This window comes from Halichoerus grypus, chromosome 5 (assembly GCF_964656455.1).
Source record: "Halichoerus grypus chromosome 5, mHalGry1.hap1.1, whole genome shotgun sequence".
Classification (NCBI taxonomy): Eukaryota; Metazoa; Chordata; class Mammalia; order Carnivora; family Phocidae; genus Halichoerus; species Halichoerus grypus.
The window spans coordinates 123665680-123683855 of NC_135716.1; the positions used below are offsets into that span (position 1 = coordinate 123665680).

Here is an 18176-nt window from a genome sequence, read left to right on the forward strand (position 1 = left end):
GGCAGAGCTCCCGTTCTGAGGGGACAGGAGCCATGAGTGAGATATAAACCTTTGAAGGTTCATGGCACAAAGACTTGGGCGGCGGTTTGTTATCACAGACATTTCTCTGCTATCCTGACACATCTAGGCCAGTGTGTTTTGGAAATTATCAGATTCCGATCAAAATTTATGACCTGCCTAGGTGAACCCCAACAACAACAACAACAACAACAAAGGAGGCAGGAAACAGATACCAAAGGTAATAAAAGAAAACAAGTTGAGGGACGCCTGGGTGGCTCAGTTGGTTGGGCGACTGCCTTCGGCTCAGGTCATGATCCTGGAGTCTCGGGATCGAGTCCCGCATCGGGCTCCCTGCTCGGCGGGGAGTCTGCTTCTCCCTCTGACCCTCCTCCCTCTCATGCTCTCTGTCTCTCATTCTCTCTCTCTCAAATAAATAAATAAAATCTTTAAAAAAAAAAAAGAAAACAAGTTGAAATTCTTCTAACCAGTAGCAGAGCTTGCAAACCCAGGCCTCGGGTATTTAAAAGCCATGTTTCATTCTACCTCGGACACTGAGGGGTCTTCCAGCTGGGAGCGAAGGGGTTTGTTTTTGAAGCTGTTTTATTTATTTATTTATTTATTTTGAAGAGAGGACAGGGGGGCTGGGGATTCAGTTGTCCTCGTTGTTTGCATGGGCAGGGGGCTCTGTTGGTGCCAGCATCGGAAGAGGGGTTCAAGCAGCGAGAGGGTTAGGGTAGGGAGAAGGTTGACTAGGTGAAGATTCTGTTTGAGAATGGGGGTCTGTCGAAGAGGGGGCTCCCATGAGCAAAAGGATGATCAGCTCGGAGGAGGAGGGCTCAGGCGGCGGGAGGGTTTGGACTGGGAGTTTGAACTGCTGGTTGGAACAGGCGGCGTTCTTCCCACCAAATAGATAAAAATGGAAGTTTAGGTTCAAGAGTTCCAAGCTTTATATGACCTTCCGAAAAATAGCCACTCTTGATAAACACTAGTCCAAGTTTATTGTAAATCATTTGTTTGAAGTTTTAAACTAGTCAAAACACTAAAATTACATGAGTTGCACACTGATACAAGTCACAAAATATACATATCACTGTTTAATCTCATACAGTCCAGCAAGTATGAAGAACACAAAATATATTCACATAACACATTGTATCTACTGTTAAAATACCTCAGTAACAAGTTGAAGTCCAACATTATTTACCACGTGGTAAAATATCTGACACCCAGATGAAGAAGTAAGAAAATGTGCATTCTCATCTTTCATATTCTGACCTTCGTTTATTAATTTGGAGCAATGACGGTGATACAGGCAAAGCTAACAGGAAGTTTCACAAGAAGTTCATCTATGTGTTTAGCAAGTGCTCTTATCTGGGCTGTAAATTTAGATTAGATACAAAACTAAAGTGGGTTTTTCTTTTAAAGACTGAAAATGAGCAAACAAGACCATTTATTGCGTAAGACAGATACATCTGTGTCCGTGCGTGTGTGTGTGTGTATGAGTTGACTTTTAGGTATTTTGCACTTCAGCAATACAAATAATTAAAAGGAACTTTCAGCCTTTAGGAAAAAATGTAGAATATTTCTGTCACTTAGTTAAATCCTCAGTAGAAAGTGTGATACATTGGGATGCACTTACAACTAATTATGAGTCAGCATTATCTTTGTATTCATAATCATAAAAACCCATATGCTGTTGGCTTTTTTTGTCTCAGTTTTTAAATTCACTAACAAAAGAAAAAGCCTGGCATTTGCAAGTCATTTGCCCAGAATAATAAATTTTCCCAGAAGTAATATGATCAAATAGTAAGTGAAGTGGCTTTGATACTACTTTACCCAATGAGAAGGGCAATTCAGTTGCTCTGACAGTCTAATTATAAATTTTAAAACAGAGCTTAAAATTTCAAAATTGGTTAACCTGGTGAACACTATTTGTACTATTTGTTTCCAGTAATCAGAACAAGTGTATTTTCACTTTGAACATTTCTATGAAAGTGGTTGATGGATGCTACACTCTATTATTCAACACACAATAAGATGCTGAACTACACTGAAATATATATAATAACAGAAATAAAATTCTGAAGTCAGATATATGCATATTGTGTTCACTTTATTTCATTTTCCTTAGACAAAAGTCTTAACACAATGTAAATGCATATTCTTTTACTACTTTTTTTTTTTCAATTTTTGGTGTCTACTTCTTGGGTTTAACCTCATTATAAACCAACTTAGTTGCCCTAAGCCTGTGCTCAGATAATAAAGAGAATCCTTCCAGGATATGCAGAGAGTGACTGCCCTGTCATTCCCTAACACCTTACACGCCCATGCATTCCCACGTATGGTAAGGTCACAGTATCTCCTCACTATAGATACAGGTGGCCAGGGTGACATCATGGCAATAGAACAACCATGATGCCATTTACTTAGAAGCCTTGAGGAGAAGAGGCCGGGAGCCCTGAACAAGAGTTTCTCTGCATGTGTCTCCCGGGTCACAATACATGGAAATGTTTGCTACAGCATCCTATCCAGCATGAGGAGGAAGGATGAAGCTGTGGTTCCTTGTGACTCAGCTCCCAGGACACCAACACTCTCTTAAGGAGCTGTGAAATAAATGTCTCCTCTAAGCCATCTCAGTGTTCTAGGCTTTAAGTGCTCTTGAAACACATGAGAACATTCCTGTAATGTAATAGCAATCACAAATTGCAATGGCTTTTTTTTTTAAGTATATACACTGGATATTTAAATATACATATACACACATATATATATCAAAATAACCAATATGTAATTGTCATTTTAAGTAAAAATGCACAAAAACTTTGCAAGTCCATGCCCATTTTGCATCAAAAAAACTCTTGTCTGTAACTCAACTTGGCAAGTATTTTATGAGCAACTACTATGTATTCTATATATGAGAATAACCTAACTTTGTGTGATTCATCATTTACTGGTCTTAAATTAAGAATATCATGTGCCCCTGTGTGTGTGTGTGTGTGTGTGTGTGTGTATTTCCCCTCTTTAAATTCACTGGAAAAAAGTGGTTTCCTTTAAATCTTCAATGAGGTTATTTGCTTAATTTCTTTTCATTTGTTCATAAGAATTTACCAAAATTCACAAAAGTTGACAACAACTTCCAATGTATATTACCAGTCAAAAGCAAAAATTTGTGAATATAATAATTTAAGTCTAGCTGAAACACATAGATTTCCTGGAGAACGTGAAATCAGTCGCACAGAGAAGGTTAATTTTTTAAATGGACCACAAGTAATGAAAGCAATAATTCTTTTACAGAAATACATTCCCTTACTGTGAAGCAGAACTCCTTACCCTATGTTCTGCTAGCCCCAGGACATTTTCAATGATTACTAAAATTTGGGGGGTTGAATTACACAAAGAAGCAAAGAAGTCTGAAGTATTACTGGGAAATTTGAAGAGAGATCATTATCCCCTGATCTCTTGGTTACCCATAATAATGATCACCAAATGCCTGACTAATTGCCAATTTTCCCCTTGACATAGGTAACATAGGCTCTAGAAGATGCCATCTTACAGATTTAATGAACTAGCTTTCAACAGAAATTTTTGATATGCTGTGTGTGTGTGTGTAGAAAGCACAAACACGCTAGCTGCAGATAGCCTTTGAATATTATATATAGATTGTGTTTCTTTTGTTCTCTAATACAGAAATGGCAGTTCAAAGTAGAACTTCTTTGCCAATATGCTTTGTACCTATCCACGGGGTTTTAAGTTCTGTTTGTTTGCATTATCTGTGCCAGAGCTTCGTAGAAACTGCTATAAGGCAAATCACCCAGATAATGTGCTGAAATAGAGCCTTTGTTTCTCAAAAAATTATTTACTGTGCACTAGAACTTTCAGAGGAAAAGGAGATTATGTGAAAACTGGGCAAATCTATGACTCACACAAAAAAACCTTCAAGCAACAATTTACCTTCACAATAATACATGCAAGCAGTCATATTTGTCAACATGACAAGGATAGGCTCGTTCTAAGGAGCCTCACGAGGTCAGGCAACCTGATGGCCACACCTGGTGTCATGAAGGTCACTATAAAAAGCCACCGTGAATCCCATGAGACATGAGCGTACATACATTGATTGAAGCTACATAATGAGGGGTATAACAGACCAGACCCCACAATGAGCATGCTCCACTTCATGAGCCTCGTTTATCAGGAACAGCTGCAGAGCAATGACACCCAAACAGCTATTTCCCTGTGCAAGTCAATAGAAAGATGCTCTTTGACAAATAGGACATGCAAATGCTTTAGGCTTCAACAGAGTCATTCATTCCAAAAGCGTGAATAACACAAATAAGCCAAATTTTTCTTTCATTTTGACTCCCATGGCATCATCGCATCATGTTTACCTCCAGTTGACAAAAACAAGTGAAAAGATGCAATTGTACAGTGAATTTAACAAATTTCAACAGCCGAATCTGACAAAAGTACCCCCAAACTAACTGCTGAGGTCTGAATTTTCCAGTTAGGCTTTCTATCTCTATCCAATTAACTGAAATATTGACAAAACTTGCCTGAAAGTTGCCCTAGATCTACACTGCCTTACTGTCCTATTAAACCAGGCGTTTGCTGATTTATTTTCTCTGCAACTGGGGACTCAGAAATAGCAGCAACCTTTAAGGAATTTTTAATGGAGCTAAGCTCCCACACATGCAAGCTGATGACATGCACTCCACAGCAGCGTCTGGCCAGTTTGTAGAGGTTCTTAAGGACCGCCTTCCGCAGCAGAATGTACACCCAGGGATCTAAGATTTGATTCCATGTTGCCATTCGGAGAGCGAAAAGTGTTGTTTCACAGGTCTCCAGAGAATGATCTCCATTTATTCCAATGTTGGCCATTGTCACCTGCAAAACAAGCAAAATAAAATCCATTGATACAGATATTTTCTCAGTCCTATAGTTGTTTAACTTAACTAGCTAAGCTGCAAGGTATCCATTTCACATTCCACAAAGTGATGTTATTTTGCAAAACACTGACAAAAAGAAATGAACAGTAGCAGGAACATTGACGTAGACATCTGGATCCTTTGAGTTCAAACTGATATTAGAACTACAAAAATGATAACTTATATGGCAAGTCAAATGTGCACAAATAGAACGACCCAAGAGAGGACAAACACTGATATAAGTAACTGACTTTTTCTTACTTTTGCGAATAGTGAAGTTCAAAGCCAACACACACGTGTATGTTTCCATGAAAAAAAAAAACTGAAGTTTATTTATGTAAATAAATTAAAGTACAGATAAACTATAGATAAGAGGTTTTTAGAATGAATTCAGAGCATCTGATACGGGTAGATGGTGACATAAAATATCCATTCATTTGGGCCATGTAATACAATTATACCCATTGTTAAGGTCACCACAATTAATAAATCTGCCAGGCTACTTTACTCATAGATAACAGTTTTATTCTGCAAGTTATTCTATACGGCCTCTACCGCAAGTCTATGTGTATCTGTGGGCCACTTCAGGACTCCAGTGGCTGTTCACATTTAAAAGCAAAGGTAATTTTAAAAATTATGTTTTTGTTCCTCTGAGTAATCATAAAAGTAAATTAATCTAGATCTCACTCATATGTGGAATCTATAACAAACAAACAACAACAACAAGCTAAACTCACAGATACAGAGAACAGATTGGTGCTTGCCACAGGTGAAGGAACTTTGTGGTGACATTACTAGACTTATTGTGGTGATCATTTTGCAATATACACAAATATCAAATCATTATGTTGTGCACCTGAAAGTAACATGATGTTATAGGTCAATTTTATCTCATAAATCAATCTAGCAGTGAGTAGCTTTTGAGTGTTTACTATATCCAGGTATTGTGCTAGATATGAGTGATGCAGAGGTGAATATTTAGAGAAATCCCATCTAACATATGATATATGTTGCTTATTTATCTAGTTTTTATTTCTGTCTCTCATATTAAAATAGAATCTTCTTGAAAACCTATATTTTTCTCTGATTGGCTCTCTGTTGTATCCCCAGCACCTGGTATACAGTAGGGCAGTTAATATTTGTGGGGGAATGAATTAAATGAATGAAGTCCCTATGAGGAGAGCCCAACAAGAACACAAACAGTTAAATGTTGTAGCATAACACAGGCACGTAAAAGATGCCATAGGCAGGGCTATTTACTGACCCATGATCTCAGATGCGGTTATCGAAAATTTTAAGTTTTTGCAATTTTTCTAGTGTATCAAAACTTCAATTATTCAGACTTGACTAATTTTGAATTTATAGTGATTCTGCTGTAGTTTGTCTGAATTTCCCTTGGCACTATTTTTTAAGGAAATTTAAATAAATATATAATCAAAACTATTTCTGGTGGAATGTCCAACTTCTTAGACACCAAACCATTTTCTAGAATTTTATCAACATCTATTTGCACATGAACAATGTCTCTAATAATTATACACGGTTCTCCTCTAGTCACTGAAGTGGATGTTTTCACACATAGTTTCCTTATTCTAAGAAGCAGACTATTCCTTTTCTCCTTTCTGTCAACACAGAACACTAGTTCAGAGACGGTGACTTTGGGGAATGATAGGGTACACAGAAGTACAATCCACTGATCTGCAAGTTACTGTCCCTTATAATATTATCATCCAAACACTGATCTTTGGGTCTGACACTTAAATAACCACAAAGATAGGGACTAGTTGTGAATATGAAGTTACAATCCAAACTTACTGGATGGTGAAAAAGTCCCATCTGGAAGCTTTGCCAAGGGACCATTCCATTCCATCTCCATGTTTGAGAAGTTGAACTTCTGTGTTATTTAGATGACTGGTGACTAAAGAACTAGGTACAAATGATGGATTTTTAAATACCACAGCACCTATGAGTATTTGCAAATGAGAAATTTCTTTTTTTTTTTTTTTAGGATTTTATTTATTCATTTGAGAGAGAGAGCATGAGCAGGGGGTCGGGGGGAGGCAGAGGCAGAAGAAGCAGCCTCCCCGCTGATCAGGGAGCCCGACGCGGGGCTCGATCCCAGGGCCCTGAGATCATGACCTGAGCAAAAGGCAGACACTTCACCAACTGAGCCACCCAGGCGCCCTGAGAAATTTCTTTTTAATTGAATTGCAATGGCAGTTTTGGAAAAGGAACCTTACGTAAATTACTGAATCCATCTCAACTAAACAGGTGACTTTTAGAGTTAAATATATTTGTGGTGATTTAACCATATAGCATTCATGAAATAGAATATTTTATCTCTGCAATAGTGACTGCAAGAAACTTCGGGGGAAAAAATTACTCTTACGCAAATCCAGAAATACAGGTTTAAAAAAAACTGTAAAAAATTGAAATATAGAGGCTCTAAGAGGATACTTCTTTACAACTATGATTTTTTCCATACTTAAATTGTATAAATGTCTACTCCATTAAATATAAAAGGTAACAATATTTCAGTCATTTCCCATTTACTGACTACTCATTAAGAATTTTTAAAATAGTATTTTGAGCATGGTAGATGATTTAGAGATAAGTAAGACAAAAATACTACAATGGGGGGAGGACAAGAGCATATGGTATTTCTTATACCCCAGCATAGAATAGCTGCATAATGTTGCCCATCCCCAAAGTATAGATCAGTGCTGCAAAATACAAACACTTGTACAGAACAACTTTTTATTTTCTACTGGATGTATGTATTGATAGAAGATAAACCAATGACCCAGTTGACAGCACATTCCTGCCTCTGCTGAAAGACTCTCAAAGTTGCAAAGAAATGAGAAAACAGGGCATGCTGTATAGATACAGCCCCCTTTGGAATGGGACAATCCCAACCATCATACTGTATGTGCATATTTGCTCCTTCAGACCAGCTGAAGAAATGATGTATAAAATGAATAATGGGAAAAATTTTAAACCAAACAGTACACAGAGAAGAAAAAATATATACCTGAAAAATCAAAAAGTTCATCAAAATCAAGAAAGTTCATTTGTAGAATCCATGCATTTTCATTTGCTATTCCAGTCTCTTCTCCCAGGCCTGCTTTTTTTTTTTTTTTTTGAGTCTGTTTGGTGGAAAGATTTATGCCAGAATTCCTAGGAATAACTGTCCATATGGTCCTCAGCTACTAGTACCTACAAAATAATGTTTTAACTTCTTTTTCTGACACTTTTTAAAGGAATAAAATATAGTCATTTATCCCAGAATACCAAATATAACAAAATGTAAAATAAATAAAATGTATATATGTTATGTCATATGTGATCCCTTCTTTAAGAAAACCTCCAGAAAATGTAAAATAAGTACAATCAAAAGATATACACTAGAGACCAAATAGAGAATGTACTAAGTTACAATAAAAATAAATTATTCCTAACTGAATGAAAACAAACTATACAGTTAAGAGAACATCCTTATGACAAACGGCAGACCCCTCATAGAAACTGACCACTATGAAAACACAGGCCAGCACGAGTCCGGAAGAACTGGTCATTCTGGCAGTTATGGGATCCTGTATCATGGGAAAGGTGGAAAGTCTCCTGTAAACCAGAATGTGCCACGGAGGAGTGAGAGACATAGCCATGAATACTAACAACAGAAACTAGAGCTGAGTATTTCCCTGTGCTAGGAAGCCTCTTTTTTATATATAGGTCAAATAATCTTCCTAACAACCCTGTGACATTTGCATTATCTGCATCTTACAGATAAGGAAAGTATGGTTCAGCAAGATAAGGGCCAGTCCATGGGAAGCATCAGAGCCTGTCCAGGGCCTGTCCTTCTAATGACTCCACTAGACTGCCTACGGCCCCGGTGTACTTGCTCAATCTTCTTACCGAACGTCACCCAGAGAGAGAGTAGAGAAAGCCTTCTGAGGAGTGGGAGACACTATGGGAAGCACTTGCCTGAAGGAACAGAGACCTCACAGCAAGCACACCTAGGGAAGGACACGGTTAGAATCTGTTTCAGCATCAAGAAAAGGGCATTTGCTGGCCCTGTTCCTGCCACTTCTCCTGCTAACATCCCCACCCACCCTGAGGCTGTGTTGGGGAGGAAGGAGAAAACAGTGCAGAATTGAGGCCCTGTTCCCATCGTAAAAATGCCTGAAGAAGCCTTTCTCTTTCTCCCTTCAGATTAACACAGATACACACACCTTGCCCCTAAAATAGGCCAAGGATGACAAGACAGGGGCAACTAAACAAGATTTAGGATTGATGTCTCCTAGTCAGAGGGATCCAGGGAATTCTGTTCAAATTTCTTAGCGCAAAGCTAGAGATGATATAGAGTAAAAAATTATGTGTTCATGTGATCACTACCACCAAGGTACAAGTCCATACTTCAGAAAGTAAAGCAGGAATGTAACTGAACAGATTCTAAGAACAAAGGGAGACAGAATATGCTTCACTTATAAACACACAGAACTCTATATCGCCTCACATGAGAAGACAGAATCACAAAATCTTAGAGAAAGCAGGAAAGTTTCCTTCTTCCAGTCCCATCCTCTTTATAAAGCAGAAATTCCTTGCAGGTGTCTTTAAGTATCTGGTGGAAAAGACTCAGCACGACTCATGGGAGAATCCCTTCCATTTAAACTATGTGAGTTATTGGGGCACCTGGATGGCCCCATCAGTTAAGCACCCATCTCTTGATTTCGGCTCTGGTCACGATCTCAGGGTCATGATCTCAGGGTCATGAGATCGAGCCCCGAGTCAGGCTCCATGCTCAGCATGGAGCCTGCTTAAGATTCTTTCTCCCCCTCTCCTCTGCCCCTCCTACCATGCTTGTGCACGCTCTCTCTAAAAATAATTTAAAAAAAATAAACTGTGAGTTGTAGAACATTCTCTATCATCATGAGTTGAAATTTACATATTCTAGTTTTTGTCTCCAGAGCATCATGGAATAAATGCTGTCACCTTTTCACATACGTTAATAACATTAACTTCTATCTATTTCTCCATTTCTTCTACTGCTCCTCATACAACATGGCTTGCAAATGCCTGGCTGTCCCCCTCTTATACACTAGTTTCTTGATCTTCCTTTAAAAAAAAAATGCACTGGGCGCCTGGGTGCCTCAGTCGTTAAGCGTCTGCCTTCGGCTCAGGTCATGATCCCAGGGTCCTGGGATCGAGCCCCACATCGGGCTCCCTGCTCCGCAGGAAGCCTGCTTCTCCCTCTCCCACTCCCCCTGCTTGTGTTCCCTCTCTTGCTGTCTCTCTCTCTCTCTGTGTCAAATAAATAAATAAAATCTTTTTAAAAAATAAATAAATAAAAAATTAAAAAATGCACTGGTCAGAAATAAAATTTATGCTCTCTATATAGTTAAACAAGGACAGAGCTCAGTGAAACAATCATTGCTTAAAATCCAGACAAACCACTCCTATCTGTGCCTCCAGGATTATCTCAGCTAGTTTCTCCTTTGAATAGGTCCTAGCTCCCAGTGCATTACAGGAAATAAGCTTCTTACTTATTAGATGTACTCCGAGTGAATATGTGGAACAAGACAACCCTCACATTTCCCTGCTTATTTCCAAATTATTCAGACTTATATGTATGGATGTATAAATATTTAGACATAAATATGCACAGTTACAGTCCCGTACCTGTGACTCTGTCTTAATGGATTTGCTTTGCGGTATAAATATTGAATTCTGGAGCCTCAGATATCAAACCCAGGGCAGGAGCCCTGTACATGCTCTTTGATCCACTCACATGATGTCTCTCAAACCCTCTCAAGTTTGCTGTTTTATCACTTAAAAACCAGACCATTCTATTATGGGCTCCTAACTGGTCCTCCAGACACAATTTACTTATTCACTTATCTTATTTCAATTTGTTCATTGTATTTGTCAAATATTCCATAAGTGCCACAACACATCATTTTCTTGTCCTTCCCTCACCAGGAAGGACATGTCTAAATCCTCCGCCCTTCCCAATCCCATCTTCTCCAGGAAGCCTTCCCTAATCTCTCTGTATCTCATAAACTCTCATTCTGCACTCCCCTCACACTTGCCACCATTCCATTGGCATCAATAGACACCAGATCAGTACCATGTGTAAAATGTATTATATGAGGAAATGTCTGCATAATAGTCCTTCGATTATATCGTGCCTTATGTCTTTAACTTCTTCAAATCTTTCTCCTCTACTTCTGACAGGATAATTGGGAAAAGACTCCCACAGTTGAGATGAGAAAGACAAGAAGAAACAGGTAGTCTCAAATGCAGAATTTTGGAGGATTAAGCAGAAAGCAGGCTAGGCAGCCCCAGATTCAAGAAGTCAAGGATTTACGGTGAAAAACAAGAGAAGTAAATGAAAGCTTATGTAGACCCGTGTTTCAAAGACTGCCTCCGACTCGGAGACCATTCATCTCTAGCCTGTCCGGGTGCCTATGTACTTAAGATTAAAGGAACCTGCTACAATTAAAGTTAGTTTAAAATTTTTAATTTTTTTAAGGTGATAAATCAAACATTTATTTTACTGTTTAGGGAAGGGTCCCTAATCTCTGGTCAAAATCGAGAATCACTGTGGAGGGTAAAGAGCAGAGGCGCAGATGCAGAGATTCCTACCTGGCCAGATCCCAAAAGGGTTTTGAGGACCTAGAAAGGGCAGGGGGGTGGGGATATATTCAAAATGCTACAACAGAGACTTCTCTGTCTTAGAGGTCCTAATCTGGGCTAAAGGGCTTCTGCCATCCCTACACCTCCTGCATAAAATAAGTTGTTAGACTCAACAGCTAACACTGATTAGTGAGATTGATTTAACGCTAGAAAAGCTCTGGCCTACCTACAACTGGCCATTGACTGTTCCTCTCAGTGTGTGGCTGCTCCGGCCACAGGGGAGAGTCAGGAAGACCAGACCAGTCCACTAGGGTGACTTAGGCCCCGTAGGAACGATGGAATTCCTTTGCCCTAACATGTCTTCAAGAAAGGAAAGAAAGGGAAGGGAAAAGTCCTGTTGGCAATTTATATACTTTAACTATTTCATCCTCACAAAATTCTCAGGGATAGTTACTATTTTTCTGATACTGCAGGTAAGAAAACAAAATCACAGAGACATTAACTTGCCCAAGTTCCCACTGCTGGTAAGTGGCAGAGGCAGGATTTAAACCCATCTACCTGCTTCAAAGCTTCTGATCTTTTACTAAACCATTCCCAGTAATGAGACCAATAATTGTGTATTTATGAACAAGATGATAAACCGAAAATAATAACAAACATTTATGAGTACTTACTATGTTCCAGACGCTGTTTTATTTATTTTTTAGAGATTTTATTTATTTATTTGACAGACAGAGAGAGCACAAACAGGGGGAAAGGGAGAGGGAGAAACAGGTTCCCTGCTGAGCAGGGAGCCCCATGCAGGGCTCAATCCCAGGACCCCGAGATCATGACCTGAGCCAAAGGCAAACGCTTAACCAACTAAGCCATCCAGGTGCCCCCAGACACTGTTTTAATATTTTACAACTATTATCATATTTAATCCTGTTAACAACTCTTTGAGGAAAGCAGTATTATCCCTACGTCAAGATGAAGGAGAAAGAAGTTAAGTAATTTGCCCAAGGTCATAGAACTAAAAAGTGATGGGGTCAGGATTTGAAGAGCTGGAGATGGTGAGTGAGGATGCATGTATTTGTCTCCTTGGCATTAGTAGGTCTCATTTTTAACTCACTAGGTTTTTATTTCTTTCTGCCCATATCTGGTGTTCTTTCTAGCTGATTCTAGCACTTTTTCACCCAGTATTTCTATTAATGCACTTTCACTGCTATCTTTTGTTAAAATCAGGAATGTATGCTATTAAATATGTTGCTCCAAATCTCTCGTGCCCATAACAACAGATGTAAGTGACAGGTAGGTCAGTTGGGTCCAGTACCACTCAGCTGAGGTGTCCTTCAGAAGCATGGTTGTCAAAAAGACGCAAGGCCAAAGGAAACCTATCTGTCCTGGAAGGGAAGGATTTTTTTAATTTACTAATAGATATAAAGTGATGCAGACAATAAGACAAAACTCAGCATCCTTTTTTTTTCTTCATATCTACTCCACAATGAACAGCATAATTTTCATTTTAGTATCCTCTTTCATCATTTGACTGGTCTTCAGATGTCCTTTTGGATCCCGTTTATTTATTTTTTTTAATCCACACTTGTAATTGTTACCCTTATTCTATCATTTCTGTTCTTTGACACTGATGAAAATAAAAAATCAATAGGCAAATTTTTTAGATCTTACAAGAAAAACATGTGTATGAGAATATATGTGTTTGTTGTTTGTTTTTATGTCCTGCCTTGTTATAAAAGTAGTCTGAGGCATTTTACTTTGAACTATGCTTTTAACAGCACTGTAAACTCTGGTTCTTTCTAGCTGTAATTATCTACCTCAAACCCATAGTTAAGCTAACAAACATGGATTATGCTTTAAACATTGGCAATGATAGACACAGAAGACATTTTCATCCTAATCAAGAACTTTTTAACTAACATGTCATATCTAAAGTAATTATTAGCAACTCATCTGTGAGTTAGAACAGACCTAGTCGGAAATTAGTCATAATATGGGAGCCACCTGTTTCAGAAACAAAAGACTACTTTGACTGTCGGCAACACTGTTTCAACAGCAAAAGCAGACTGTAGAGAAAGGTGTTTCAGTAAACATCTGCTCTGAAACATACTATGTTTTTCCAAAGAGAAATTTCCAACTGGCAAAATTCCTTTATTATTACAGAAGTTCAGAATTTCTGAAGCATTCTCTAAGTTCTAGGACAATAATTCATTAGTTAATGAGAATTTTTAATGAAATGAGTGTCCCTTTAAAAATAAAAAGATAACCATGATCTATCTTTCAACTGTCTCAGCAGCAGATTCCACAGCTCCATCAACCCCATCAAGACAAAGACCTTGTCTGTCTTGTGGACTCCTTTATCCTCAGTGCCACGCTCCATACTTGGTACATAACAGGTACTCGATAAATACCAACTGAAGAAATAATTGAATAAGAAGAAATTTTAGGGTCCATGGAGGCCACAAACCATGACTATCGTTTTATACTGTGCTGGGCTAATAGTTGGTGCCTAACTATTAATTGGCATACAACCTTCTCTATAATGCACAAAACTATCCCAATTTACTTCAATGGCCACATGGCCATCATAAATGAAGAGCTTTCATCAAGTTTATGATACCATTATGTTCAACATCCAATAGAAGACAGATTTAATGGGTTGTGGGATCTTAAACAGGGTAAGGAGGGGATCTTTTTAAATTCATTTTATTTTACTCATTTACTTATTTATTTTTGGTAAGAGCCTAAGTTATTTAAAGTGGTAAACGTGGGCCTTGAAAGTTTAGTGTAACCATGTCACCGATGTATCTTTCTGGTATGATTTTAGGGATGCAATTATGATGGCATTTTTGCATTCCATTAATCGTTACTTCCCTCAGGCTTCAAAAAGTTAATCATGTACTGCTGTAATCAATGTAATAATAATCATGTAATCAGCATACTAATAATTTTTTAAAAATAATAAATTGCACTAAATTCTTTTGTTAGTTACAGTTAAGACTGAGACCAGCAATCACTGTCTAAAAATCAATTTTACTAAAATATGAAAACTTACTACCTTATGCCATCTAAATTTCTAAATAAAGATTCCCATAGCTTTTTTTTAAAAATCACAAAAATCCAACTTTTAAATAAAAAGAAAATTTTTACAATGCAGAATATATAGTTATTAAGTAGAGCTGATGTTCTTTCTGAAAAAAATTACTAATTGCCAGATTTCTTTTACCTAAGAATTCACAGTTGCTAATATGAATTGTATCTGCTACCACTGTAGCTGAAGTCTAGGGCTTATAGTAAAGCCTAAGAAAACTTTTGAGAATGTGTCAAAGAGGTCTACTAGAAAGGATACATCAGCCATAGTATCATTTACCCTTAACAAGGGGTTCACAGTCCTGCAATATCTGGCTTTTATGAAGCAGACTGAGTCCTCTATTTTATGGATAAGTCGTGGTTATTTTCTACAATGAACACAAGTTCATTCCATCCCTTTTAATGAGTTACTGTAACCCAACCATGAAATGTCCTCTGATTCACTACTGACCCCATACTTTTGCTTCACTGAAGGCACCTCATTCCCATTGCTCTCACAGATCACGATGTTGGTCAGGAGTACTTCCTTGTCATGCTCCTGAGTGAGATATTGCTCACTGCCTCACTCGTAGCTTGCTAAACAGTATGTGGTCATCCCGTTCTTTTCCTTTGTCCAATCTTGAGGATCTCTATTATAAAAAGCCAGTGGTCTGGCTTCATTCCAATAAAATCACTGGTGTTTTTGTCCTGCACCTTGATGTTCAGGAAGATCTGTAGGTGAAACTGTTTGGAACCCTGGATATCTGGGGCAAACGGGGTGTTAGGGCTATATAAGTTATACATGTCAACCAACACCACACATGTCAATCATTCCTGCTGACAAATGACACCAAATAAAGCAAAAGGCAAAAGCACCAGCACATGCCTAGTGGGCTTCAATCATCTCCGGCCAGACTATCTCTAGAAATGAGTCCTGCCTATAGAGGACGTTCAGGAATGCTCCTGCCTCCTGGGATCTCAGTATGGTGTTGAATTTGATGCCACGTTAACCCTATACTTCAGCAGCCTCTCAGAAAAAAGTATCAGTTGTCTTCAATTTTTTGTCACTGAGTAAGATACCACTTTGAAATAAAGGTCTAGCAATAATTTTTCAGTTCCAGTGAGTAAATTAAATTGTGTATAGTTCTTGTTAGTTCTTGCAGTACAGAGCAGGACCTGGGTGGGGTTTTTTTATTCATTTATTTTTGTTTTTTAAAGGCGTATTGTCCATCTGATATAAACAAGTCTTAGTAAGGGGGCACCTGGGTGGCTCAGTCGGTCAAGCGTTGTACTCTGGCTCAGGTCATGATCTCAGGGTTGTGAGATCAAGCCCCACATTAGGTTCCGTGCTACCCACCCCACCCCTCTCTCTCTCTATCCTTAAAAAAAAAAAAAATAGTCTCAGTAACAAACCAATGTCAACTACATTTCTCCTTGGTATAATCATTATGTGAAAAATTATTATATAAGCATAGTACCAATTCCAAAAGACTGCTCCCAATTTATAACTATTGAATTGGAAGAGTTTCTAAGATTTCAAAGCAACAAACAAAATTTTGTTATATGACTTTTAGTGTTGTGGTATAATAAAGAATTTGGCTGGCCGTTGTCCCTGATTCCTGGGAGGGAACGTCTAAAGCATTGGAATTTCCTAAATGATGGGTGTGTCTTTATTACTCATGGTGGGCCCCTGAAATCATGGGTGTTTGTGCTAATGAGGTGATTCCTGGTGAACCCCTAGGTAATTTCAGGATGGGGGCAGGCCATGGTGGAAAGACCACTCATGTAATTACAGATGGTCCCTAACTTATGATGGTTCAACTTAGGATTTTTCCAACTTTATGATAATACAAACCTGTACACATTCAGCAGAAACCATACTTCAAATTTCGAATGTTAATCTTTTCCCAGGCCAGCCATATGCAGTATGTTCCTCTCTTGTGATGCTGGGCAGCAAGTGGCAACAAGCCAAAGCTCCCAATCACCAAGGTAAACAAATGATACACTTATCACTACCCATACAACTGTTCTGCTTTTCACTTTCAGTACAGTATTCAATAAACTACATGAAATATTGAACGCTTTATTATAAAATAGGCTATGTGTTAGATGATTCTACCCAAATGTAGGCTAATGTAAGTGTTCTGAACACGTTTAAGACAGGTTAGACCAAGCTATGATGGTCAGTAAGTTAGATGCATAAAAAGCGTCTTTGACTTACAATATTCTCAACTTACAATGGGTTTATCAGGACATAATCCCATCATGAAGTCGAGGAAAATCTGTGATGGGTTGGGGCTTTGAGCCACAAGCTGTCAGCCTGACCTCCTGGAGATTGACATGGTCAATGGTTCCATCAATCCTGCGTAGGTAATGAAACCCAGTAAAAACTCTGGACATTCAAAGCTCAGGTGAGCTTTCCTGGTTGCTGCTACAGACTGATGTATTGGGAAGATGAGAACATTCTGAAGACATGGAAGCCTGGTGTTGGGGAATCCTCCCAGATCTCATCCCATGGGTCTCTTATTTTGGCTAGCCTGATGGGTATCTTTTACAATAAAGCTGTAATCATGAGTATAGTATTTTCCTGAGTTCTGTGAGTCATTCTAGAGAATTAATAAATCTGAAGAAGTAGTGGGAACTCTTGATTTTGTAGCCAGTTGGTCAGAAAAGCAAGGGGCCCGGGAATCTTCAGGCTTGCAGCTAGTGTCTGGAGTGAGGGCAGTCTTGAGGGAGACAGTGCCCCTAATCTGTGAAATCTGAAATAACTCCAGGCAGTTAGAATCGGAATTGCATTGCAGGTACCTTGTTACAACTTTGAGCATGTCAGAGTGACAAAGGTGAAGTAAGACTGGAAGTATTGCAATAGCCCTGGATTGCTCCAGTTTAGGCATCCTGATATTGATCTTGCATGTTGGGACTGGATACCATTTTCATACCATTAAGAAGATGTTGGGAGGATATACATGAACTTTTCAACTAAGCTGTGATGGTTATCCTAGGTATAACTAGCAGTAAAAAAATTCTCAGCATTTTGTTCAAAGAGCAGAATTTTGAATGGAGTTATAACACAGTCCCCCTCTGATTGACATTTAAGACAAATGTTCTATTATAGAAAAGATTAAAGGTTGGAACTGGAAAGGACCTTAAAAATCATGTGGCCTAATTTGTTCATTTCACAGGGAAGAAAACAACCAAGGCCAAGGAGATCAGTGATTTGCTCAATAGCTATTTAACATCCAAGCTGGGACAAGAGAAGATCTGTAATATCTAAAATCATACTGTGATTCTCATGCTCTTTGTGGTAAGACACTGTTCAGGAACTAAGGCAGATAAATCCTAGTCAGGTTGTCTTGCCACTGAGAGAGACAGAAAAAAATGGCGTGCAGAATATAATCAAATGTCTTCTATTGATCATTGAAGTAGCACTTTTAATGTCTTCTTTACATTTCTGCTGACAAAACATAACAAAAGGGGTAGCCTATGCAGATATTCATCATTCTAGAAGCATTTATAAAGCATCTATTATAAATCAGTACTAGGCATTTA

At 38.4% G+C, this 18176-nt stretch overlaps 1 protein-coding gene across 1 annotated transcript in view; it reads right to left on the reverse strand.

Annotated features, from left to right (window-relative positions):
* Positions 1–979: 979 nt before the first annotated feature.
* The window catches only part of PTGFR (prostaglandin F receptor), a 44577-nt gene continuing 27380 nt past the window's right edge, over positions 980–18176 (reverse strand). The window contains exon 3 of the mRNA XM_036113406.2: positions 980–4884. Within this exon, the coding sequence (XP_035969299.1) occupies positions 4582–4884 (303 nt within the window). The 3' untranslated portion in view covers positions 980–4581. The remainder of the gene's footprint in view (positions 4885–18176) is intronic.